The sequence below is a fragment of the Alternaria infectoria genome, assembly GCF_024043175.1.
Source record: "Alternaria infectoria strain BMP 0036 chromosome Unknown scaffold_21, whole genome shotgun sequence".
In the NCBI taxonomy this organism is placed as follows: Eukaryota; Fungi; Ascomycota; class Dothideomycetes; order Pleosporales; family Pleosporaceae; genus Alternaria; species Alternaria infectoria.
Window position 1 is genome coordinate 25,977 of NW_026250710.1, and position 24,762 is coordinate 50,738.

General features: G+C 45.9%; 8 protein-coding genes across 8 annotated transcripts; 5 read left to right on the top strand and 3 right to left on the bottom strand.

Moving 5' to 3' along the window:
• Positions 1-4,393: 4,393 nt before the first annotated feature.
• J4E92_009071 (uncharacterized protein) lies at positions 4,394-5,326 on the top strand (the record flags this gene model as incomplete). The annotated part of the gene is made up of 1 exon (XM_051500420.1): positions 4,394-5,326. One exon carries the CDS (start codon positions 4,394-4,396, stop codon positions 5,324-5,326), a length of 933 nt encoding a protein of 310 aa, XP_051349246.1.
• A 337-nt stretch (positions 5,327-5,663) lies between these two features.
• J4E92_009072 (uncharacterized protein) lies at positions 5,664-6,320 on the top strand (the record flags this gene model as incomplete). The annotated part of the gene is made up of 1 exon (XM_051500421.1): positions 5,664-6,320. One exon carries the CDS (start codon positions 5,664-5,666, stop codon positions 6,318-6,320), a length of 657 nt encoding a protein of 218 aa, XP_051349247.1.
• Positions 6,321-6,577: 257 nt separating this feature from the next.
• Positions 6,578-8,209, bottom strand: J4E92_009073 (uncharacterized protein; the record flags this gene model as incomplete). The annotated part of the gene is made up of 3 exons (XM_051500422.1): positions 6,578-7,215; positions 7,275-8,149; positions 8,199-8,209. The coding sequence occupies 3 exons, from the start codon at positions 8,207-8,209 to the stop codon at positions 6,578-6,580; spliced, it is 1,524 nt and encodes a 507-aa protein (XP_051349248.1).
• A 1,440-nt stretch (positions 8,210-9,649) lies between these two features.
• Positions 9,650-10,976, bottom strand: J4E92_009074 (uncharacterized protein; the record flags this gene model as incomplete). The annotated part of the gene is made up of 3 exons (XM_051500423.1): positions 9,650-10,289; positions 10,340-10,442; positions 10,496-10,976. The coding sequence occupies 3 exons, from the start codon at positions 10,974-10,976 to the stop codon at positions 9,650-9,652; spliced, it is 1,224 nt and encodes a 407-aa protein (XP_051349249.1).
• Positions 10,977-12,496: 1,520 nt separating this feature from the next.
• J4E92_009075 (uncharacterized protein) lies at positions 12,497-14,652 on the bottom strand (the record flags this gene model as incomplete). Its single annotated transcript, XM_051500424.1, has 2 exons — positions 12,497-14,325; positions 14,388-14,652. The coding sequence occupies 2 exons, from the start codon at positions 14,650-14,652 to the stop codon at positions 12,497-12,499; spliced, it is 2,094 nt and encodes a 697-aa protein (XP_051349250.1).
• Positions 14,653-15,789: 1,137 nt separating this feature from the next.
• On the top strand, positions 15,790-17,331 carry J4E92_009076 (uncharacterized protein; the record flags this gene model as incomplete). The annotated part of the gene is made up of 1 exon (XM_051500425.1): positions 15,790-17,331. One exon carries the CDS (start codon positions 15,790-15,792, stop codon positions 17,329-17,331), a length of 1,542 nt encoding a protein of 513 aa, XP_051349251.1.
• A 760-nt stretch (positions 17,332-18,091) lies between these two features.
• J4E92_009077 (uncharacterized protein) lies at positions 18,092-19,695 on the top strand (the record flags this gene model as incomplete). The annotated part of the gene is made up of 2 exons (XM_051500426.1): positions 18,092-18,281; positions 18,362-19,695. The coding sequence occupies 2 exons, from the start codon at positions 18,092-18,094 to the stop codon at positions 19,693-19,695; spliced, it is 1,524 nt and encodes a 507-aa protein (XP_051349252.1).
• A 487-nt stretch (positions 19,696-20,182) lies between these two features.
• Positions 20,183-24,532, top strand: J4E92_009078 (uncharacterized protein; the record flags this gene model as incomplete). Its single annotated transcript, XM_051500427.1, has 5 exons — positions 20,183-20,263; positions 20,317-20,505; positions 20,554-22,875; positions 22,921-23,352; positions 23,402-24,532. 5 exons carry the CDS (start codon positions 20,183-20,185, stop codon positions 24,530-24,532), a joined length of 4,155 nt encoding a protein of 1,384 aa, XP_051349253.1.
• Between the last annotated feature and the right edge of the window lie 230 nt (positions 24,533-24,762).

Below are 24,762 nucleotides of genomic sequence, written 5' to 3' on the forward strand. Positions count from 1 at the left end.
ATATATATTAATTACTATAGACTTAATAGTATTATAAAGAAAAATTATAATACTTCTTTTTTTATTAAAGAGATACTTACTAGAATGTATAAAGTACGTATTATAAGTATTATTAATATTATTACTACTTTTAACTTAGTTTATATTAAAAATAGTAATAAAAAAAAGATAGCTTTTTAAACTTACTATAGACTCTATAAGTACTTTATTATACTTTTTAGTTTATATAATACTTTAAGTACCTTTAAGATATTTATTAATAAGATACTAAAAAAGTACTTAAATAACTTCTATAGCGCGTATCTTAATAATATTTTAATTTATAGTAAAGATAAAAATCTTTATAAGAAATACGTTTTAAAAATACTTATAAAGCTTTAAGTAGCTAGTATATATCTAGATACTAAAAAGTACTACTTTAAAGTTAAGAAGGTAAAGTATCTTAAACTTATTCTTACTACTAAAGGCCTTAAGATAGATTTTAAAAAGGTCTCTACTATTTTAAATTAGTTCTTACCTAAAATAGTAAAGAATATTTAATTCTTTTTAGACTTTACTAACTTCTATTATTAATTTATTAAAAGATTCTCTTACTTATCTAAAGCTCTTACTACTTTTATAATAAAGAACGTTAACTCTAGAAAGTTCTTTCTACTAGTAGATAGCTCTACTATATATAAAGCCTTCTACTTTATTAAGAATATATTCTCTAAAGCTAGCGTACTTACTTATTTTAATTTAGAGCTTAAATTATAGTTAAAAACTAATACTTCTAACTTTATTATAGTAGCTATTCTATTATAGATAGGCTCTAATAGTATTCTATAATTTATTACCTTTTTATTATAAAAAATAACTTTTACTAAGTATAACTATAAGATTTATAATAAGAAACTTTTTATAATTATTTAAGCTTTTAAGAAATAGTAATTTAAACTAGCTAGCACTAAAAACTCTATTAAGGTTTTATTTAACTATTAAGCTTTATAAACTTTTATAAAAAGTAAATATCTAAATTAGCGCTAGGTACGTTAGGTAGAATTTCTAGCTAAGTTTAACTTCTAAATTAAGTATTATTCTAGAAGATAAGGCACTAAGCTTAATATACTTACTAGATAACTAGGTAATCTACTAGAGAATTATAATAATAAATAATATAAGTATTAAGTATAAGTTATTATTAAGCTTAACTAAGTTAACTCTAAACTCTAAATAGCTTTTCTTAGTTATAAAAAGAATAGTAGTAGTAACTATACTATATACTTAGCTTACTACTTCTCTAGTTATATTATTAATAATTTTATTTAAGTTATATAAATAATATATTAACTTAGTAAGAAAAATAATATTAGTAATTTCTACGCTAAGACTATAATTATAATAGCCTCTCTTACTACTAATACTATTAATAATAAGTTACCTAGTAACGCTAATAATAACTCTTAGTCTATCTAAGAAAACTTATAGCTAGCTATAAGATAAGCTTATACTAAAAAAGAAGATAGCGTCTTAAGAGAGCTTTTAAAAGCTAAGATTAATAGTTTCTAGTATATACTTTATAACCTTATTTATAGTAGCTATTATATATACCTAGAACTAGAGAACTATAAAGTTATTAATAGTCTATTATATATTAATAAATAAGTCTATATCTCTAAGACTAATAATATTAGAATACGCGTTATTAAATAGTTCTATTACACTTTCTATAGAGGCTATAGTAGTAAATATAAATTATACTTATAGCTTACTTAATAGTACTATTAGCTAAAGATAATTTCTAATATCTTTTAGTATCTACGTAATTACTTTATATATAAGTATACTAAGAGCTATAGAAATAGTAAGTATAGATTACTCTATTTACTACTAATCTCTAATTAATATTAGTCTTATATATTAATAAACTTTATTACTTATCTTTCTACTTACTACTATAATAGTTAAGTCTTTACTAATATACTTATTATAGTAGATAAGCTTACTAAGAAGAAGAAGTTTATTCTAATAGTATTACTTATAGTTAATATACTTATATAAGTATTTATAAAGTATATATAGTATAAAAAGAGCTACTTTAAAAAGATTATATCTAACTATAGTAGTTAATTTACTTTATACTTTTAGAAGCGCCTTTACTAGCGCCTAGAAACTTACTTAAAGTACTTATTTATCTTTTACCTATAGACTAATAGATAAACTAAAAATATAAATACTTACTTTAAATAGTATTTTTATATCTATATTAACTATAAATAAGATAACTAGATATTATATCTACTTATTATAGAATTTAAAGCTAATATAATAGTAAGCTCTTTTACTAGAGTATTACTATTCTATACTACTAAAAGATACCTTCTATAGTTAGAATTAGAGCTTCTACTACTTATTAATAATTACTTAGCTACTCTAGTTAGAATAAATAAAGCTAGAGTAGACTAGCTTACTTAATACTTTAATAAATTATATAAGAAACTCTAAGCATCTATATAATAAGTATAAGCTAAGTAAGCTAACTATATAAATAATAACTATCTTCTAGCGCTACTATTTAAAGTTAGTAACTTTATTATACTTAATACTTATAATATTAAAACTATAAAGCCTAACTAATTACTAGACTATAAGAACTATAGTTCTTTTAAAATTATATATTTAATTAATAATCTTATATATAAGCTATAGTTACTACTAGAGATAGATAAAATATATAACGTCTTTTATTCTTAGCTACTATACCTAGTCTCTTTAGACTTACTTTTAGACTAGTAAGTTAATCTAAAAAAACTAGCTACTATCTACTCTAATATTAAAAATAATAAGAACTATATTATTAAATTAATTAAAGACTATTATATTAACTAGTAACTTAAAGATAGTAAGAAAAAAAAACTTCTATAATATAAAGTTTAATAGGCTAGCTATTTTAAAGAACTAGATAATCTATTATAAAAACTATATATAAACCTTATTAGTAGCGTAGAGATAATTAAAGACTATTACTACTACTACTTTAATAAGCTAAAGGCTTACCTAAAATTTAAGATACTAGTTAAATAATAAAAGCTAGTAATACTAATACTTAAGTAGTTTTCTATTAGTTACTATTTTACTAATAGCTTATTATAAGTACTTATATAATACTTTTTTATATATATTAATCTATAAAGAGAAAAGTACTTCTATAGTTATATCTTATTACGCACTATAATAACTTTCTAGATTCTTACTTAGAAGAAGATTACTAACTCTAGAAGAACTATATATTCTATAAGTACTATTTTTATAAAGGTAAACTATATATTATAAAAGAACTAGTCTTACTTTTAGAAAGCTATATTCTTACTATTATAGAGAGTCTAGCTATAAGTACACTTTTAGAATAAGTAGCTTTCTATTTACTAACTATTAAATCTAAAATATAGCTTTATATATCTCTAATTTATTACTATTTTACTAAAGCCTATAAGTTATTACTACTTAATTACTACGTTCTCTAACACTACGCTATTCTACTAACTAACTAACACGCCTATTTATAAAAGATATAACTAGATATATATAGAGAATTAGATAATAGAATAGAAAATAGAGCTATTATTCTATATTTAGTCTACGTAGCTTTTATAATATAAGCACTATATTTATATTTATAATTATACTAGTAATAAGTTATATAAAGTAAAAAAAAAGCTTATAAGTATTAGAACTTACTCTTTTTAAAGAGAAAGGTAGTATAAAGAATTAAACTTATAATCTCTACCTAATTAGGCCTAGCTTTAATTAAGTAAGAAATATTAAAGTTTAGTTCTACGCCTAGATAAACTTATACACAGAATCTTACTTATTATATAACTTAACTATTATAACTACTTAGTAAGCTTTTAAAATTATACTACTAAAATATTAGTTTCTTTTTAAAGTAATTAAACTTAACTATAAAAATATAGTACTAGTAAAATACTATATTAATTACTAATATAATAAGCTAAAAAACTTAATATAAAAGCTTAGGTTTAAAATTAAAATAAAAGAAAAAAAATTTTTTTAAATTAGTTATTTAGTAAAAGAAATATTAAGTAAATAGTAGCTATACTAAAAGAAGCTAGCTTCTAGTATTAAAAATAGTAGTAGTAGTAGTAAATAATAATAATAATAAAGGCTTTAGTAAGTATAATTTTATAATATATATTACTATAAAGAATAAAGAAATAAGTTATTAAATTTAAATAAAATTATAATAAAGATTAGACAATATTACTCTAATACTAGAGTATTAATGCAATGCAACCTAGAGCTAACTATTAAGGATGTAAAGGCATGCTTAGCTAAGCTCCAACGTCAAATGGGCCCTTGTCCATCGATAACGGAAGAGTATATTCGCAGATGCATGGAAGACCGTACCCTTGGCGAAGACCTTGCTATGGAGTATGCAAAGCGCCGACAAGAAGCGCAACTGGCAGATCAAACAGACGTTCCACAACCAATGTCCGACGAGGACTTGTGGTTCGAGCTGCATTACGGTCTTCTATACGCTACCACGAAACTTCCGTCGGAGCCCGTCGTTTTGCGGCATCCACGGCACTCCGTGCATCAATACAAGGTGTACTTTAACGACGGGCCTGGTATTGACGATGGCCTCTTCAACGCCAAGACGAGAAGATTGGCCAGAGACACGGTCATGAGGCTTGATTGGCGACTGGACCCATTCATCAAAGCAGGCGGTCACCCAATAGCCTTGCGAACAACCGTTACGTCGGATCATCTGGCCGCATACCGGAAGATACGTAAAGTCATCATAGGTGATGAGAGCAACACAGACGTGGAGAGTCATAGCGAGCGCTTGCAATTCCTCATGGACCTAGCGGCAAAGTTACATCCAAATCTAGCCTCACCGCCTATGCGGTCTACTGATGTGGTAGCACCAGTGGAAGCGTTCTCCAAAAGCCTCTGGACCGAAATGGAACGTCACGCCCTCTGGCGCGCCATCAACAGGTGGTGCAAGGATAATGGTGTAGATCAGTTCGAATCAGGCAACATAGGCATAGTCACATGTCAGACTTTTGCTGACGAGATCAAAGCAGATTGCGCGAACCGAGGTACCGAATCAGAGCGCAGTGCAGAGAGCGTCCAAAGCCAAGTCAAAGACGCGATACGGAGGAACAAGACGAGAGCGAACAAGCCGATCACGGAGCTGGCCTTGCGTGCAAAGGCAATGAAAAAGAAACTCAACGACAAAGGCGTCAACTCTGTCCCAAAGAGCGAAAGGTTTCCGAAAGCAGCCATTGGTATCCCAGGGGATGATGAGTGGGACACTGATTAGACGGGTTCTGCAAGTGTTCAGGATGAAGGACGTGTTTAGATCAGGTTAACTAGATGTCAGCTACAATGAAGCCGAGCCCTCTCTCATGACCTAGATCTGGATTTGATGTGTGAGTCTGATAGTGTTATGCCGAGCAAATTACGAGGATGCTGCGAATAGAGTGACATGGTGGCAACGTAGTGGTAGGATAAGCAAGCTTCACGTGGTTCCGCGCGATTGTTATAGCCCAGCGTGACTTGATCAGAACACCCTCTTGATATCGTCCCTTGCAAACACCCTGGCGTATAAAGAAGTAGGCCAGTATGGCGTTACTTTGAATCAACACAGAGTTATCACCATGACCGACAACCTCGATACCTCATCTGCCCCGCCCGTCGAATGGAACGCAGATCAGCGCTCCTGGATTCAACTCTACTACAAGCTACTTTTGGAAACCATACGCCGATACCCAACTTTCCCGGTCTGCACTAGTGATAGCGTAGCTGCAATTGCTCACCGAATGTTCTACCGCAGCCCCGAAGAGAAGCAAAATGGCATCAATCCGCACTCCTCGGAAGACGATGAGATCTATAAGGCCTCGTTCATTAGCTACCGGAACGCCGCGATGCCGAATCTACTGTCTCAAATTGTGCAACTCTGCAAGGATACTGCCGAATTAGACTCTCGCTGCAGCATACCCCAGGTCTTCATCAACAGGCCGATGCTGGACGAATACAAGAGGATCAGCAGGAAGTATGGCTTCGAGAACAATGATCCACAGCCCTGGGACACGCAGCCTGATCTCTGGGAGTTCATCTCGAAGGCAGTAACCGAGAAAGTCCTTCACCGTGGGGTTCTGGACAGTCAGGATACTGTCGTGCAGTCATTTGTTGAAGCACCTGACGGCCGCCCACCACCGATCTCTGATGAAGAGCGCGCGGAGTTGAGGCTGCTGCAGCAACTCATTCAGCGTCGACTTGCTAGAGCTGACGATGACGATCCATCGATGGCATAGCGTAGGGGCCAGCGGCTTGATCCGTGCGGACACCAAACATGCTCTGGTCTCGTTTCAGCATCTCGCATGGAAAGAAGTTGAATCCCAGGCTATTCATACACCATATCTACTTTGTATTCGTCCAGAATATGCAGTTTTTGACCCATGACTGTGTACGCAACGAGTCTTCCTCTCGCAGGGACTGATTCCCACATGCTTTTGATATGTGCATTCTATCTATAGGCGAAATGTGACTACATGATCTTGCTTGAAGCCTTCTATCTTGAAGAGTTTACGTCGAGCTCCTCCGACAGCTGAGAAGAATCGATTGTTGACGGCCTTTTCCTTACCCAGTAGGCTGCATCTTGCCACGTCGTACCCGACGACGCTCCGGAGCCCTGTCGGTACCAACAAAGGACCAGGTTCTCGTTGTGGATTATCATCTTGGCGCAAGGACAGCCTTTGTTTTGACATGGGCTGCAAGCTTCGTGCTCACCGATCTGCTGTGATACCTTGCCTTTTGCAAGGACACGGGTTTGCACGCATCCTCTTCCCACGTTCGCTAATCGGAAGCCTTCTTTAACCATCCTAGCATAAGTATTGTGGCGGGACCTGTCCGCTCGTGTATATTGGACGTGGTTGCTCGCGCTGAACCAGAATTGGAAGTCGGCTGTGAGCCTCTCCTGGGCGTCAGGGGATAGTTCGTCGAGCTTGTGATAACTGATTCCACCTTCGCCCGCGACACAGAATAGCCAAGGTATGTCGTCGGCGGTGAAAACCTCGTTCTTTCCCGGCTGTGTGAAAAATGACTTTCCCCTCCTCTTTTTCGCTCGCTGTGCTGATGACTGGTCTTGGTCGAGTTTGTGCGTACGCTTATTAAGGGTGAATGTAGGTGGAGTCTCGGATCCCGCGAGGACTAGGCATCGTGTTAGTGCTTGTCAACAGTAAGGCTCCAGGCAAGAACGCGCTGCTCACAGTCCTGGTCTTGATCAATTTCTGAGTCATTAAAGACATGCGACGGGGTCAGAGAAGTCTCTTGGTCCTGGCTGTGACTAACAAGCGAACGATCTCTTGACCGAAGCCTTGAAGATAGCGGTACTGAAGACCCGGAGACATCCAAGTCCCCTCTTTGGCTAGATTGTGCCATGATTGGAGGCGGCGGCTTTGCCATTCTACCCCCTCCCGGCTTGGGTATGATATCGTAGAGTATCCGATACTGCTCTTCCGAGTAGAAGAGCTGCTTCTTGGTGTCGGAGAGCTTTTGCGTGATTTTGGAAAGCTGTTCTTGCGTATATAGCTTCTCTGCGTGCTCTTTATTGGTAGCTGTGTGAGCATCACGCACTTCCTCGTGGAGGCGAGTAGCGACGATGCTATGCTCTTCTTTGATCTTCGCCATCTCCGCGGCGTGCGCAAGGTCTTTGGTTCGCAACTCTTCCTCCGCTTTGAAATATGCGATGCGTAATCCAGCCTGTGCGGCGTCCTCGTCGGGATCGGTCTTGGCTTCCACAGCTGTTGTAAACAACTCGTTAGTCTTCATACTCAACGCAAGGTTACACTCCTGGGTTCGAGAGCCAATGGTTTTGCTCTCTTCGGATAACTCACCTGCAGAGTCGAGTTGTTCGTGAAGTTGAGCGATCTCGGCGTCTTTCAATCTGCATGCTCCGCAAAGCTCTTCCGTGCTCTTCTCTTGATCCTTCAATGCCGTGATGTTCTCTTTGAGGGCATCGTTTTCCTCCCAAAGCTGTCCGATCTTGGTGTACAGATTATTCAGCTTTCGCTTCTGTTCGCCAACGGTGCAAAGAGCAGCGTCACGTTCACGCCGAAGTCGAGACTCGTTCTCGTTGACCTTGCTCACTGGGTCTAACACACTTTGTAAATATGCCGAGACAACAGTAGTACCTCTTTCGCATCTCTTCTATATTTAATAGATAGATTTAGTTATTATATATCTTATATATATTATAAAAGTTATAAGTAACTTATTATTAATAAGTTATTATAGTACTATAAAATAAAATAAAATAGAACTAAAGTTTAAGATTTTTATATATATATAAGTTAAAAGAGAGTATAAAAGCTTTATTTTTATAATACTTTTTTCTCTTTTATATATAATATAGTGTACTTTTTACTTTAGTTTATTATTACTTTTATATAAAACTTAAATAACTTTATTATTACTATTACTACTTTTATTTTTTCTAATATTATTACTATAGTTTTTTTAACTAAAAAATAAGCTTTTAAGCTTTTAATAATTTTATAAGCTTTTTAGTATTTTTTTTATATAAGTATATATACTAAAAAGTTATATAGCTTAAAAATATAAAGCTACTACTTAAATACTTTATTAAGTAAGTAATACTACTATATTTTTTATAAGTTATACTAATATTTTAAGCTTTATACTAATAGCTTAAACTTTTATTTAAAATAAGTAAGTAATAGTATATAAGCTATTAACTTAAATAAAATACTTAGTATACTAGTTTATTTATAAAAAGTAGCTACTTATATATTAGAACTACTTTAGTAGTAATAAAAAATACTTTAATAAAATAAATACTATACTTACTTTATATAATATAAAAGTACTACTATAAATAAATATATAGGCTACTTAAATAATAATACTAAAAAAAATATAAAATATTAGATAGATAATAAATAATAGAATATATAAATATTTATATTATAGATAAAGCGTTTAGAGCGTGTGTAACGTGTATAAGACAATAGTAGTATTGTTATCGAGGCGCGTCTTGGAGGTGGTGACGGTAGTAGTGACTTCTTGGGTAAGTTCACGGGCTTCGAAATCGTCGCGCGTATCACTGGATTGACTTGGACGCGACATTTCTCACATCCGGGGTGATGGGTGAGACTGGGTGCCTAGTAAAAAGGATGTCGTGGCCGAGATTTCGCGTCTCAGGATGACGGCGGTGGGGGTGCGACGCGTGCGCTTCAGGAAAGAGCAAACGGGCTTAGTCACGTGAGGGTTAGTCAGCGCAGAGTTAGGAGCAGTGCATGCACTGCACCATGGCCTGGTCGACGGGATGTGTGAATCGAAATCAGAAGAGTCGAAGATGCAATATCTATTGACTTAATTCGCTTGATCAATGTTCCAATAGTACTATTATGAACTACCACAGCTTCCATGAGCTCCGCGCTTCAACAGTACTGTTGCAAGGGACTGCTGTGCCGTTGCTTGGGCTTACAACACCCTTGCTCTGGATTCCAGTACCCTCGCTCGTGCTATCTGTACCGTTGCTCGGGCTTCCAGCGGTAGTCACCCTGCCTAAAGATGGATGTACGAAGTCAGTAATCATCTCAGAACAGTTCGTACACGGATATTACTTGCTGTTACCATTGAACGCAAGTAGGTTCACCGAGCCCATGGGGTCCGTCACAACATTGGGCGTAGCTAGCGCATACACCCTCGCCTTGACATCGGCAGCAGTCGATGGGCCTTCAAGACCACGAAGGTATGAAACCAAGCCCGCTACGTGAGGAGACGCCATAGAAGTACCAGTCAGCGTCCTCGTCTCTGTGTCGCCCAGGTTGGATGCCGATACAATGTTCGTTCCAGCAGCAAAGATGTCGACCACAGCGCCGTAGTTGGAACCTCCACCGCCGCTGTGCCTCTTATTGGTGATTTCGATGTTTCCAACACAGATGACTTCAGGGGAGCGAGCTGGCGAGCTGTTGATAGCAGGGGAATCCTCATTGCCTGCTGATGTCACGACGAGAACGCCTTTCTTCCATGCTGCAGTGATGGCGGCATCCCATGTTATTGATGCGGAAGAGCCAAGGGAGACGTTGATGACGGCGGTGTTTTGGCGGCCCTTGGAAACAATGTCGTTGACCGTCCAGTCAAATCCGGCGAAGACATCTGATGCGCTTCCGGTGTCACTGTCTAAGACCTTGACGCCGATAATGTTGGTCTTCTTAGCGACACCGTACTTGGCGCCACCCACGGTTCCAGCGACATGCCTAGGACTTGTTAGGATGTGAAAATGAATAGTTAAGAGACTGTGACTTACGTTCCATGGCCTTCGTTGTCGGCGTCGGCGGTGCCTCTCACGGCATTGTAGCCCCAAGTTGCTCGTCCCTCGAAGTCGCTGTGACTGATACGAACACCAGTGTCTTAAAGATAATGTCAATTCCAAGTCAATATTGCCATAAATATCGTGACTTACCCATGACGTAGGAGAAGGTGCCTTTGCCCGCAGTGTCATCATACACGTATGAAGTGGCTCCTGCCTTGCGGGAAGAGATGCTGGCTAGACCCCACGGTGCGTTCGCTTGAGTCACCACGGCGTTGATCCTCACGATAAAGTCCGGTTCGATGGTGAGGACCTCAGGGAGAGCCTTCAGCTCTTCAACGGTCGCCTCATCGAACGACCCAGCGTAGGCTTTGAAGTCGCCGAACCCGTACTCGCGTTCCACTGGAGCACCAACGGGACCATCGTCGCCTCGTCGAGCCAGATTGCGGGCATGTATGCTGCGCACAGTGTTGTGGTGGGCTGCGATGGATGCAACGTCGGTATCAGGCTTCAGCTGAACGATGTATTTTCCGGGAATGATCTCGTTTGCTGGAGGCGCCACGACGGGAGCAGCTTGGGCCAGGAAAGGGGCTGCAGCTGCAGCGAGCGCGGTGATGCGGGTGAAGAACTGCATTTTGCCTGTGGACTGTGGGTGCGGCGTGTGGAAATCAAGGTCGATTTGCCTACTACTGCTGGACTACGTGCGCTTTTTGACTTGCACCATCTTCGTCGCGTAGGTTACAATACGACTAATCGTTAATCCAAGCATCGCGCTTTTCTTGACTACTGCCTGTTTGGGCACAGCTCCCGTAATGCACTTCGTATAAGAGGCGATGCCGGCAGTGGTAGATGAGAATCTTCCGACTCATGGTCGGCCAAGACAGTCGCGCCAGGGGTAATTTTGGAAACGGGATGGAAAACAACCCTGTTCTTCCGGCCAGCGCTTGCCAATTCGAGCGTGACTATCGGGCGCGAAGCGATGAACACGGGATCCGGCGTCGTATTCTGTGGATAGATCCCACATCGGAATGCACTCCGCAAAATCGGGCCTTGTAGAATCAATGCCGTTGTTCGCGACAACAGAACAGGCAGGTTCCAAGAGTCTGTATATTGCGAAATGCTCGAAAACATGGGGAGAGATAAGAATCAGTCTGGGCAATAGAGCACTATCAAGGGTAAAGGGCAGTAGATGATGTAAACCGCTGCTCAGAGTGGTGGACTTTTCGGAGACGACAGTCTGCGGTGCATTTGAAGTCGTATTGCATCAGCCCAACAGACGCAATGAGAAGGAGGCAATCCGGTCAAGAGGTAACAGCGTGAATCATTGACGACTCGAATTGTGAATTGCGTGATGGTCTCGTGCTGTAAGCATCCGCTGGGCGGGCGGTCCCGAGATCTTGAGCGGCTTGCGGCAGATATCGGCGCGACTACGGAAGTAGATAGCGAAGACTATCAGTCCAGTCCATTGAGCTGGTTGATGATCTGGCAACGAACAGTCGCCGCTTCGTGGTATCTGTGTTTGCTGGCCCGCGATGGGCTGATCATGGTCGACGCATAATGTGTGTAGATGATGGGCATGCGGCTGAAAAGGAGTAGCGAGAAAGCCGCTCCGGTCGAGACCTCGGGAACAGGCTAGATTGACCGCGCTAGATGACTCAGCAACTTCCTCTCGCCATCCCGGTGCATCGAAGCCGTTGCAAACTTCAACACCGTAGAACAACACTCACGCGTCGTGGGAGACTGCATCAATCCGCATATTACACGCCTTCGCTGTGACGCCACGCGTTATCGAGAGGGGTCATTGTCAGCATATACACGATCACGATGGTGTGCACGACTCCCAACTGGCCGCATATCCTTAGTTCATCCCAGAGAATGTCCTCAGCGAGTAACTAAACAAAAGGAGATACCGCGGTAGCTGGCCAGAGTGCCTAAGGAGCGGATGAACCAGAATTTCACGTCAAAGATATACAAGAAGTCCAATTCCCTTCCGCCTGCTGACCTTCATTCGCCTCTACGCTGTGTCATTGGACGCATTACCTTCGTCTTCCAGGCAAAATGCTGATGACAATGGCGAAATCTTCCATCTCTACCTGGGCCGAAATCTTGCTGACTCCTTCTCATCCAATTCCGCCTCTAACAAAAGAACAAGTTCTAGTCATCCTCTTCAAATACTTCTTCCTCTTTATCATCGCCAAACTCGTAGATCATGTCAACTTCGCGGTTGATATCCTCGTCGTCGTCGTCAGCCATCTCATCGACTTCCTTAGCAGCATGTGCTTCATTACGAGCATCCATCTCGGCCTTGCTAAGATGCGCGTTTCGTCCAGGTTGTATCCTGCCTTTGGCACTAAGCCTGGGACGTTTGTCGGACTTGCGCGGGGAAGAGGGCAGCAAATTGTCGTCATCGTCATCTTCGTCCGAGCCGGATTCGATGGAAGTCTCGTCGTCGGAATCAAGCTTACGCTTCTTGCCGGATTTGTTGTGTTCGGACGGTGTCTGCGGCTTCGCCTTTGCCAAGAAGCCGGCGATGTCGATAGCCTCGTCAGGGTAGCGCTCGTCGTCTGGGACGTTTTCACCTGCGTCGATACGTGCAGCCACCTTCTGGCCTTTGGCATATAGCATACCCAGGGGCTCGTTGGGTTTATTGGTGATCTGCTGTCTTGCCCAACCACTGACCGAGTCAACTGAACGCAGAAAACCTGTCTTTGCCACAAGGGTAGCCTGGAGATCCTCCCTCCCACTCTCCATCACCCGAGGTAGGAGCTTATCCACGCCATTCTTCTTGACCCAGGTGTTCACCCACTCGTAAACGATGGCACGCTCATCATCGGTCCAGGGATCGCGCATCTTGGTTGTCTCGCCGGTGTCACGATTGCGCCATTGCGAGAGCTTCTTGCGGTACTTTAAAACCGAAGTATCATTGTTAAGATCGATTTGGTCAAGGTGGTCGAGGTCGACGAGGTGTTCGTGGATGTACGCATGTGTGGCTGTGTCGAAGACCATGAACTTGAAGGTAGGTGCCCAGCTCGTCTCGCCGCGCGTCCAGGTCTTTCCGTCATCTGATCTCTGCCAATACGTGTTTTTCTGCTTGTTCGGGATCGTAGCGGTCGTAGGATCGGGTATTAGATACTTGGAACGAGTCTTGTCGCGCCACATGCGGGTCAACTCGTCTTTACTGTACTTGGTGGCAATTTCTGGGATGACGTCCATTTGCGCGAAGACGTTCCCGAGCGGGGTGTTCATACGGTGATACACCCGAATTTGGTCGCGGTTATCCATCACGCGCATGAACTCTTCGGCATCGAGCCGCGCCGTCTGATTGAATACCGGCTTGGGTGACGTGTGTTGCCAATCGTCGAAGTTATACTGCAGTCGAAATATGGATTCGAATACCGGAATCACCTTACCGAACTTTGTCGGGTTCGTCCAAGGGTCGACGTCAGGGTCAATGCCCTTTTTCCTGGCCTTCTCCACCCACGCACCGTACATGGTTACCAGGTTCTTGGCCAAGAATAGCTGCGAGAGTGATCGATGCTCCGGGTTCCTGTCTCCATGCACGCGGTTCTTGGGCTCCGCGTTCAGGTTCTCGCGCGACTGCTTCTTGACCGCAGCTGTCAAATTGGGGACGAGCTCGTCACACAAGTTTTGGTAACGCTGAAGCCGCTCGGATCGCTGACTTTCGGCGGACCAGTGTGTTGCGACACCTTCGTCGGTGATATCTCCAGCCAGAAAGGCGTCGAGCTGTCGAACTTGAGCCTGCATGTCCAAGTCAACTACTGGCTGCGAAGAATGTCGTGTCAACGCCAGTAGAGCCGAGTATGTCAGGAGAACGTGTAGTTTCTCTGGCCCCAAGGGTAAGATCGGCGATGTTGGTAGAGACGCCATCTCGTCTTCGTTGCTACAATCTGGCGCCGTGTCTCCGGTGGTCGCTCGATCGCTGATACGGTGTGCTTCCGCGTTGATGGGCGCAAGCGGCGTGTCTAGAATGTAGAGCGTCAATATTGATGGCAGATTTTATCAATATCTACGCGACTATACTCACAACTATCGCTAGTTTTGTTGGTGCTGTCGCCAGTCGCGGGGTAGGTCGCATCAGCTCGCTTGCCTTTGTCGCTCTCCATTGTGCAATTGCTATCCATGTTTGCAAAGCCTTGCGCAGACTTCTCAATGCCACACGGAACGTTGCATGCGCGGATTTTGGCTTGGATGAAGGACCAGCTAGTAACAGTGTGCGCTTCAATAGCTTCGGCGATCGAAAGTGAGGAGGTCTTGCTCGCGGGTGAGCAAATCGATAGTGACGCGAGCATGTTATGACGCGCTAGTCAAACAGCGAGGTCGCACAGCTCCAAAGAACGAACCTCATTGCTAGTCACTGAGTATTGATGTGATGAATACAGCATTGTCAGCAAAGAAGCCCATAGGACAGGCTGTCGCGAAAATAATGTTGAACCAGTGAACACTTAGCGTACTTTGTTCTCCGCAAGATAGGCTTGAAGTCAATCGTTGCCTCCTGAGGTCCACCATGTTGGTTTGGCGTGCTCGATCGGGCTCGATTTGGACGTTGGTATCTCGAAGGTTCGTCGCCATGAAGTGGATCTTGTCATTGAGGCTGTCGCTCTAGAGGACACGAGGCCAGAAGAAGTCTTGAATGCTGATTCGACGATGTACTCGGCGTCTTTGCCTACGCTGGCCAGCAGTAATTAGACAAATACCAAGCTGTCTTTCATCCACTGACTTCGGTCAATGCGCGGATGTACAGCGCAACTTCGATCGTCTCATCCGACATCAGACGGTTTTCCAAAAGTCTGTATCCTCATGACTATCTGGCGCGTCGACGACAGAAACAGTAGCTGCTCTCAGACGCAGGATCAGGATTGTTCTAATATCTCAGAGACTGCCCGGTTCATCGGAGTCGAAACACCAGAAGTGAATGAGCCTTTTGAGGCCTTTCTCCTAGGCAGTGACGCGCGCACTGTCCCATTTTGTTAAGCCTTGTTTTGAAATCTTGAGTTTTCCCCTTCCTTGGCGTATATCTTGCTCAGTTCAGTCCGCGACCAAACGCGCCACCGTCACCACACCTTGAAGTCTCTACTCTGAGAATTGGAAGGACTTGGTCATAGCAACCTTTTCGATCTGGCGCGCGCTCAGGACTGTAACGCGTGATATCTGCGCAGCTGACTTCGCAACTGTACCCCGCAAACACAGTCGACACCGCGCCGTGAGTTCTAAATCCACCGACTTCTGTACGCGATGACAGCGCTGCACCGTCCAAGTCGTCTCATCTGTTCTACCTGACGTTTGAAGCGCATCGACTAACGATTTTTCTGAAGGGCTTTTTCACCTCTTGCCACGGCTTTTCTGAATCCAGCGCATACTCCTACGCTCCCAATACATACCTTGTACGCATCCGATCGACCTTCACAAGAGGACAAGGACGGAAGAAGATGGCGCCCCACCTGATCGGTAGCCTGGCCCGCGAGATTCCAGGCGCGGATGAGGTGCCAACACCCCAGAGCAAGGCCAAGGTCAAGGTGCCCGCCAGCAGCCCGCCGGAACACGTTTCGAATACCGAATCCATCCCAGTCGATGAAGATAGTGATGTCGAGCTGTCGGACGACCCTGCACCCTACGCCGGTCGAGAGCTAGTCAACAAGGAGCTCACACCGAAAGAGACGTTCGCGCCCCACGACACCGACCCCACCAAGATCGAGGCGACTTTCAAGGTCCAAATGCCCGACGGCAAGAGCTGGTTCATACAGAAGAACATAATCCCAGAGAAGCGCGAATCCGCCGACCGTGACTTGTACGAAGCCGATGACAGCATCTTCTTCCCTGACCTCGAGAGCTGCAAGGTTCCCAAGAAGGACAAGGAGAAGAAGAGTAATCCCGTGGTAGAATGGAACAAGGTTAGCGAGAACCGTTGGGAGCGGACCTTCAAGGGCATCAATGAGGTCTTCACCCCGAGCATCGCACTCCGCCGCTTCAACGCCCGTACCCGCGCGTACGAACACGTCCACGTTAACCAGTCCAAACTCACCAATATCGATCCCAACGACAAGAAATGGAAAGACGCATACAACAAGTGGATTGATCAGATCTCGCGCCGGTCCAACGCCGCCTACGAGAAGAAGAAGAACCGTGACCACTGGACCGTCCCAGAGATCTGCGCGATGTACACTGGCATCAACGACTTCGTCCACACCAAGGGTTTTGACGCGTACGACACCATTACCACCGTCGACTTGTCCAAGATCGTTGAAGCCATCAACAAGGCTGGTGGGAAGAACCGTGGTCTGGACGCTCTCCGAGGACAGATCACGTCGGCTCATGCGACGAAGAACAAAACGATGGCGTATCTTCGTGAGAACGCCCGAGACTTTCGACTGCTGGTTGAAGCCGGTGGTGTAGTGGGCGATGAGGAGCGGTACCCTAAGCACATGATTCCTCTCTCAGAGTTTCCAGTAGAGAAGCGTGCCAACCACCGAAAGGGCACCGGCAAACCCAAGGTATACAAGCCCAAGTTCCGATCTGTGAACACACAGACTGGCGATGACAAAGTGGTCCACGAAGACTACGACAGTGCCGTCATTACTTCAACTGCAAGGAAGATCTCCAAGAAGCGCAAGCGCGATGCATCGGCTTCCGACAGCGATGAAGTCGAGGATCAGACCGAGCTTGCTGCTGAGGAAAGTGACGAAGAGGAGGTCGAGCATGGCTACGGAAGCGACGCTGGCGAAAGCTCAGACGAGGAGGTGTATACCGGCGATGAGCCAGAGTACATGGAGGAGGCAGGGGACGCGGGGGCGCCCGACGATGTGAAGGCCGAGGATCAGGAGGTCGAGGACAAGGAGCCCCAGGACGTGAACGCCGAGGTCGTGAAGGCAGCGGATGTAGAGGCCGACGCCCTTCCACCAGCCAAGAAGCCACGTGTAACTGATCACGCCATTGAGCTCGCCCGCCAGATGCTCGAGGACGATTCTGATTAGTAGCTGACCGATACACCTGACACGGTCGAGATCAAGATCACAGCCTGAGGCTGGCGTAGCGAAAGCGCGGTAAAAGTTCGATGCTGGCGTGGAAGCTAGAGGAAGGTACGAACGACGTTGTCAGATATTGAATAAACGCACAGCAACAAAGCGGCTTCACCACTAGCGACTGTTGGGAACGAGCGTACGCATGGATAGCATACTGTAGGCGTAGAATGGATGAGAGCAAAACTCCGCGTAACCCTTGTGATTACCCATGTCGCTAGAGTGAGACTATGCTTCTAATGGTAAGAGACATAATAGTTTGCGAATGACTGTATCGAGAGCCAGGTGAGGTAGAGGGAGAGTGGTAAAGAGTCAGAATTGACGAGAAGAACGCCTGTGACGATGGTATGGCCGCGCGTCACAAGCATGGAAGGCGCAAACAGTCGCATTGCACCACGAACGTAGTCAATGCGGGGTTTGCAGTGCTAGATAGCATGTCGCAACTGATTTCCTCAGGGGTCTTCAACACAGTAGATGGTATGGATGAAGATGATGTATTTATGGCATGCGAAGGGGTAGTTGAGGATGAAAGGAGGTGCGAGTAAGATACGGCAGGCGCGACAAACCTGCCCCGCAGCATCGCCCACAAAAGCACACTAACCGCAGAGCCTTCCCCCACCAAAGGAAACTTGACGCGACATCCCGCCTCATTGCAATTTTTGCGTAAAATTCAAGACTTGCGTTCGCAAAAAGAGCGAAAGTCACTCCGGAAAACATGTCAGACACCGAATCAGACACCGCGAGCTCAGTTGGCAGCATCGTCGAAGACGCAAGCGAGCCGGATACGACTACTTTCAAAGATCTATTTTCGGATCGACAATGGACTCGCGTGTCGGATATGGTAGAGCACAACAAAACTGAGAACGGATTCGATCTGCCAGCAACCATCAAGGGACTTGGACCAGGTACGGGTTCCAACATTGAACGCTCCTCGATGCGTTCTACGCCTTACCCTTTTGGGATAACCACTGACTGCCTGCACTAGACGCGGACGAGATCACCATCATCAAGCTGATCAACTACCTCCGTTCAGAGGCACAAAAAGGCACAGATCCCAAGAGTATCAAAGTAACTCTGGATGATCTCACAAGCGACAAATACCTACAGCCAGCATTGGAAGATGACGCCTTACTCTTTGAACTTGGGGATCTCATGCCTGATGACGACAGCAAGGCCATCGACTACGACGAGTATGAAGCGAAGATGCACAAGGACATGCAAGAAGACTTCTCCAAGATCAAGCTCACCAACGATCGGGACCAGGACTACTTCGAATCGTACAAGGGCAACAGCATTCATCGCGAGATGATTGAGGATCGCGTGCGAACAGAAGGGTACCGTGATTTCATCGAGAAGAACGCCGAGGTTTTTGCTGGAAAGACCGTGCTTGACGTCGGATGCGGCACCGGTATCCTATCCCTCTTCTGTGCCCGTGCAGGCGCGAAGAAGGTGTTCGCAGTCGACAACTCTGGCATCGCTGTCCGCGCGAAGGAGATCATCGCGAAGAACGGCTACCAAGACCGTATTGAACTGATCCAAGGCCGCGCTGAAGACTTCAACACTCAGCGGTTAATCGGCAAGGAGAAGGTCGACATCATCATCTCGGAATGGATGGGCTACGGTCTCCTCTTCGAAGGCATGCTGGATTCGGTCCTGCGCGCACGGGACATGTACCTCAAGCCTGACGGCATCATGGTACCATCCCACTGCAACATTCGTCTTGCACCAATCTCCGATGCCGACTGGATAGCAGACAGCACGAGTGAGAAGTTCTGGAAAGACATCTACGGGTTCGACTTTTCACCCATGATTCCAGGCGGTCTGCTCAACACACACGAAATCGGTGTCTTTGACGTTCCTGAGAAGGCGCTCTGCGGCACTGCCACGAGCCATCTGCTGGAGATGAAGACTGTGTCTGTGCAAGATCTGAGCTTCAAGGTGCCTCTTCGCATGACACTCGATCGCGACATCACATCTCTTCAGGCCATTGCGATATGGTTTGACACGATCTTCATCCACCCCGGCAGCTCGCAGGATGTCAAGACGCTTGACAACGTTGATTGGGGCATGAACGGAATCCCGGGCTTGGGCTTCTCGACGGGTCCAAGCAACACACCTACACATTGGCATCAGGCGGTACTGCTGCTCGATCCAGAGGCCGCGGAGAAGCAAGCTTATAAGAAGGGCACGGTATTGGAGGGAAGCCTGACGTATGCGAAGGAGAAGGGCGACGATCGCGGTATTACCGTGACGGTGGAGTGGAAGGGCAAGGGCGAGCAGGGCGATGTGGAGGGCAAGGTGCAGAGAACGATGGCCTAAGCGATGCGCGAGTATGAATGATCCTAAACATAGACACCGGATAGCACAAAGACGCGTCTGTGTAGCTTGAGCGCGACACGTCGATGCCGGGCCGACATTTCTGATTTCGCGCTAGTGTTCCGATTCCGAAATGCACGCGGAAGGCTGGCAGGAACCCCGAGGCGTCGACAATGCATCTTGACTCCGCGCAACACCCCATCTGCTGCGATAGGGCGATTTATATCCTTCCCCACCCGTTCGATTCGCTTGTAGCAATAGCCGTGCCGCATCTCTTCTCCACGATTGCCGATGTCCGAGGTGACGACATACCACGTGGATCGTGCGCGTGAGCTTCAACATTCTAGGAACCCTAGGTGTCGCATCTCGTACCGCGAGACACCGGAAGCTTAATATACGCCCACGCGTACTACTGCCAACTGGACGCTACTTGACATCCAGTGACTGCCTAATAATGCGCACTCAACGGTAGCCGAGCTCGATAACTTCTATGCGCGGTATCCTCCCTGGGCGACCCCAGGCTAAGCTCCAAGCTGTCGCTCATGGCCTGTGGGAAGGCCTCCAGATAATCGTATGACTACACCCTTTGCGACGCGCACAAAGACTGACTCGCTGCCCATACAGGTTTACATCTCCGGTAACGCGCTGATCATCCTCGATCGACCCAACCACGTCCTCCAAACCATCTACATTGACGAGGAATTCGAGCTAGAGGCAGTCGCGGTCGACGAAGAGACCGGCAAGCTCGCGGCATGTTCGACGCGATATATATACATATACCGGCCATACGGGCAAGATGAAGGCGCGATCAAGGTGGGCACACAAGGAGGGGCAGCTAGGAATGACTGCTGATATGCGCAGTGGTCGCAACAGGGCAGCACGTCCCTGTCTGACGCCGATGACACGATAACGACCCTTTCGTGGGGCATGCCAGACGAATTGCTCGTCGGCAGCGCATCCCTCACCCTCTTCAACACCCACAGCGACATCGAACGGATTTGGACAAAGCAGCTAGCGAACCCTGTCAAGTTCGCCCACTTCTCGCCCGATGCCGAGTTGATAGCTTCGACGGGCAGGTACGACCGCCTCCTCAAGATATGGCGACGCACATCCTTCGGTTCGGCCGATCAGAGCTTCGACTACTTCTACCTCCCACACCCCAAGGCCATCACAGGCTTGCATTGGCGGCACCCGTACCACAAAGACCAGTCCACGGACAATGTACTATACACAATATGCGCGGACCAGAAGGCGCGAGTCTGGGTACCAGGAGAGCATCACGGCGTAGACGGCATGCACATGTGGGCTGAGGTGGACCTCGTCGAGTCGATAATGTCACGCCATGTGCCACTGGAACAACAGTCGAAGAAGCGATATGCCTTCTTCATCGACGGCAAGCACTTCACACATGCGACGGAAAGAGCTATGCAACAGGCTTCGCCAGAGGAGAAAGACCACGGTATCGCGCTACATCACTTGATAGAAGTCGCGAACCGCAACCCCGAGATATGTGTTGTACTGGATGACAGAGGCAACATGTCCGCGTGGGGTTTTGAGAATGTGGGGGCAAAACAGAAGAAGGTCACCGACGTCTTCAATATTGCGCACGTCGATGGACTGCATCTGCACTTCGCAAAGCAACCGAAGCCCATCGAGGACAATGTACAGTTCTACGCTTTCATCGGCGACAAACCCGACTCCGAGTTGACCCTGCTATCGCATCACTTTGACGGGCGCATCGAGTGGCTAGAGTCGCGCATCGACTATTTGTTCGACCCTTCTTCACAGCCACAGCGCATTCAGCGCAAGGCTATGTGGACCGGACACTCGCATGCCATCAAGAAGGTCAACCGCACAGCCAGTGGAAGAGCATTGCTATCGCGGACCACGACAGATGAATGCATTGTGTGGCTACAGCGGCAGAGTGATCAGAGCATGACGTTACATCGACACTGCAGCGTCAGAGTGACGGAGCACATCCATCGTACTGCTCTCTTGCAAGAGGGCAACTTCATTGTCTTCCTACACCATGACGAGATATCGCTTTGGGATACCCGTGGTCATGAAGCCGTTGAGATGACACGGCTCGCATACAAACTCCAGGGCAAACCTCTGTGTCTACTAGTGATACCTGAGGTCGAAGTTGGCGGACAGCGCATACACATTGCCACCATCAGTTCCGAGATGAAAGGCATCTGCTGGGAGGTCACACTGCCAAAACTGGAGCGAGATGCACTTGCGGGCGAGGAACAGCCTGCCATCGCGCACACCAATGGCTATACCAACGGTCATTCAGAGATCACGCTCAAGGAGTTCTCCACATTCAATCTTGGATCTGGCGACGACCTTGCTTTTGTACTGCCTGTAGATCCCGCTGGCACAGCACCCGTGATCTCGGGTTTTCTTGACACCTTTGCGCGAGACATAGCCATCTCATACACAAAATCCGGAATCATCAAATCCTGGACTGCGCGTGTCAACATCGAAGATCGAAAACTGGACTGGCTGTTGACTTCGGAGGTCGAGACTGGCGTCAAGAACCCATCACTTGCTAGTGGCACGTCGATACGTAAGGCTGCGTTGGCCGATGCTGATCGAACTACGCTCACGATATGGAACACCCGAAGCGCTCAGTTGGAACATGAAGAGACATTCGAAGGCAGCGGAATCATCCAGGATCTCGACTGGTCTTCTACTCCAGACAACCAGTCCATACTTGCTGTTGGCTTCCCCCACCGCGTCGTCATCTACGCCCAGCTGCGATACGATTACCTCAACGCCGGTCCATCTTGGGTACAGATCAGTGACGTGCGCATTCGCGACATCACGCCACATCCGATCGGCGATTCGGTATGGTTAAGTAGTGGTAATCTGGTCATTGGCGCAGGCAACCAGCTCTTCATTCAAGATGAGCATGTACAGGTGTCCGAAGGGCTGTTCCCTAGCTTACGTACCATTTCACGGAAGACGGCATCTATTGACATCTTCGATGCGGTTAGTAGACTCAACGGTCCTCTACCCGCGTACCACCCCCAGTTACTTTCACAATGCGTCTTGGCCGGCAAGTTGCTACTGGTGCAGCGTATCCTGATTAGGCTTTACACTACACTCAAGTTTTGGATCGAAGGCGAAGAGCTTGATAGCTCGCTGGGATTCGCACCTGAAGACTTCTCAGAAGCTGAAGTATGTACATGAACAGCTCTATCTAGATGTAACTGACCTTTGCAGACTCAAATGACTGCATCTCGAAAAGAGGTGCACTCATCATACGCCGATTTCTCGGACGACAGCGAGCCTGAAGCAGTCACCGAAGAAGTTGCCTCTAGCCTCAAAGAGCTCCTGACCACTAAGCGAATACCGCTCTTGACCAGTCGCGAACAGTTTCGCCTGGCCGACATCATCGAGTGTATTGGTATGGTAGAGAAGCATCGTCGATCGATTGACGATAATGCTGGTCGCTTCTTGCTGTTCTTCCGACAACATGTCCTCAGCGAAACGTACAAGGGACCCATCTCGTGGCGCGAGATCATCTGGGCGTTCCACTCAGGAAGTCAGGATATCCTTGTAGACCTTGTTAGCAGACATTTTAGCGGGAAGATGATGTGGCAGCACGCAAAGGAGTGTGGAGTGTTCATGTGGATGTCCGACATCAACGCATTGGTACAGTACAATCTTCCTTATCGGTAGAAAATGCTAACGACATCTACAGCGCGCCCAATTCGAGGTCATTGCTCGAAACGAGTACACGAAAACCGACGAAAAGAACCCCGTCGACTGCGCCCTATACTACATGGCCCTCCGGAAGAAGCCAGTGCTTGTCGGTCTTTGGCGAATGGCTACTTGGTCGAGAGAACAGGGCGCGACACATCGACTATTATCGAACAACTTTAACGAAGACCGCTGGAAAACCGCCGCTCTCAAGAACGCGTACGCATTAATGGGCAGGAGAAGATTCGAGTATGCTGCGTCGTTCTTTCTACTTGCAGATCATCTGCAAGATGCTGTCAGCGTTCTCCATAACCAGCTTGGTGATACCCAGCTCGCCATAGCAGTTGCCCGCGTCTACGGTGGTGATGACTCGCCCATCTTGCTGGACTTCTTGAGAGACAAGATTCTGCCTCAAGCTGCTAGAGAGGGCAATCGATGGCTTGCAACATGGGCATACTGGCTATTGAACAAGAAGGACATGGCCGTTCGCTCGCTGGTCACACCGCTAACAACTCTACTTGAGACCACCGAACCGCCCACTTCAGCCGCTAAATCGTACCTCACCGACGACCCCGCCTTAGTAGTCCTGTACAAGCAACTCCGCGAGAAGTCGCTCCAAACATTACGCGGAGCCACAATGATAGGCATGCGCGAAGAGTGGGACTTTGTGCTACACACAGCCGGCCTATACGACCGCATGGGCTGCGACGTCCTCGCCCTCGACTTAGTCAAGACATGGGAGTTCTTACTGCCACCACCACCGACAAAAGCAACATCCGGTCGTCCGCCGCTAAGCCCCTCGATGCCACGACAGAGCTATCAATCGCAGGGAAGGAATCAATCTGCGACGGACTTTGACTTTGATCCTAGGAAGCTACTTCGCAGGAGGAGTTCGCTTGTTATTGCTGATTTACCGGTACGAGAGCATGCTCACAACGACTTGGCGGAAAGCAAGGGCACGCTGGAGGAAAGTAGGGAGAGTGGTGAAGAGGATGGCGAGGAAGAAGGTGAAGAGGAAGAAGAGGAGAAGAAGAATGATGAGAAGCCTAAGGAGGAGCCGAAGAAGAAACCGCCGCCGACTCAGTTCAATGAGCCGGATGCGAATAGTCTGTTGGATGCTTTCGGGTTTTAGTAGGGCTGGTTGGTTGATACATTGTGGGTCTGGTACGAAAGTTTCGTGATAGTGGCAAGGCTGGGTGTTTTGAGCGGTACTTGGTACGTATAATAGTTGGTGCGTGTAGTCTGCACATGGCTGCCAGTATCAAATCTCAGGCCTTGTTAATCTTAGCCAAGATTGTCATTGACAGTACTAGCGGTGATTATAATCTACATCGTTTTCCACAAAGATAGGTAAACCAATGG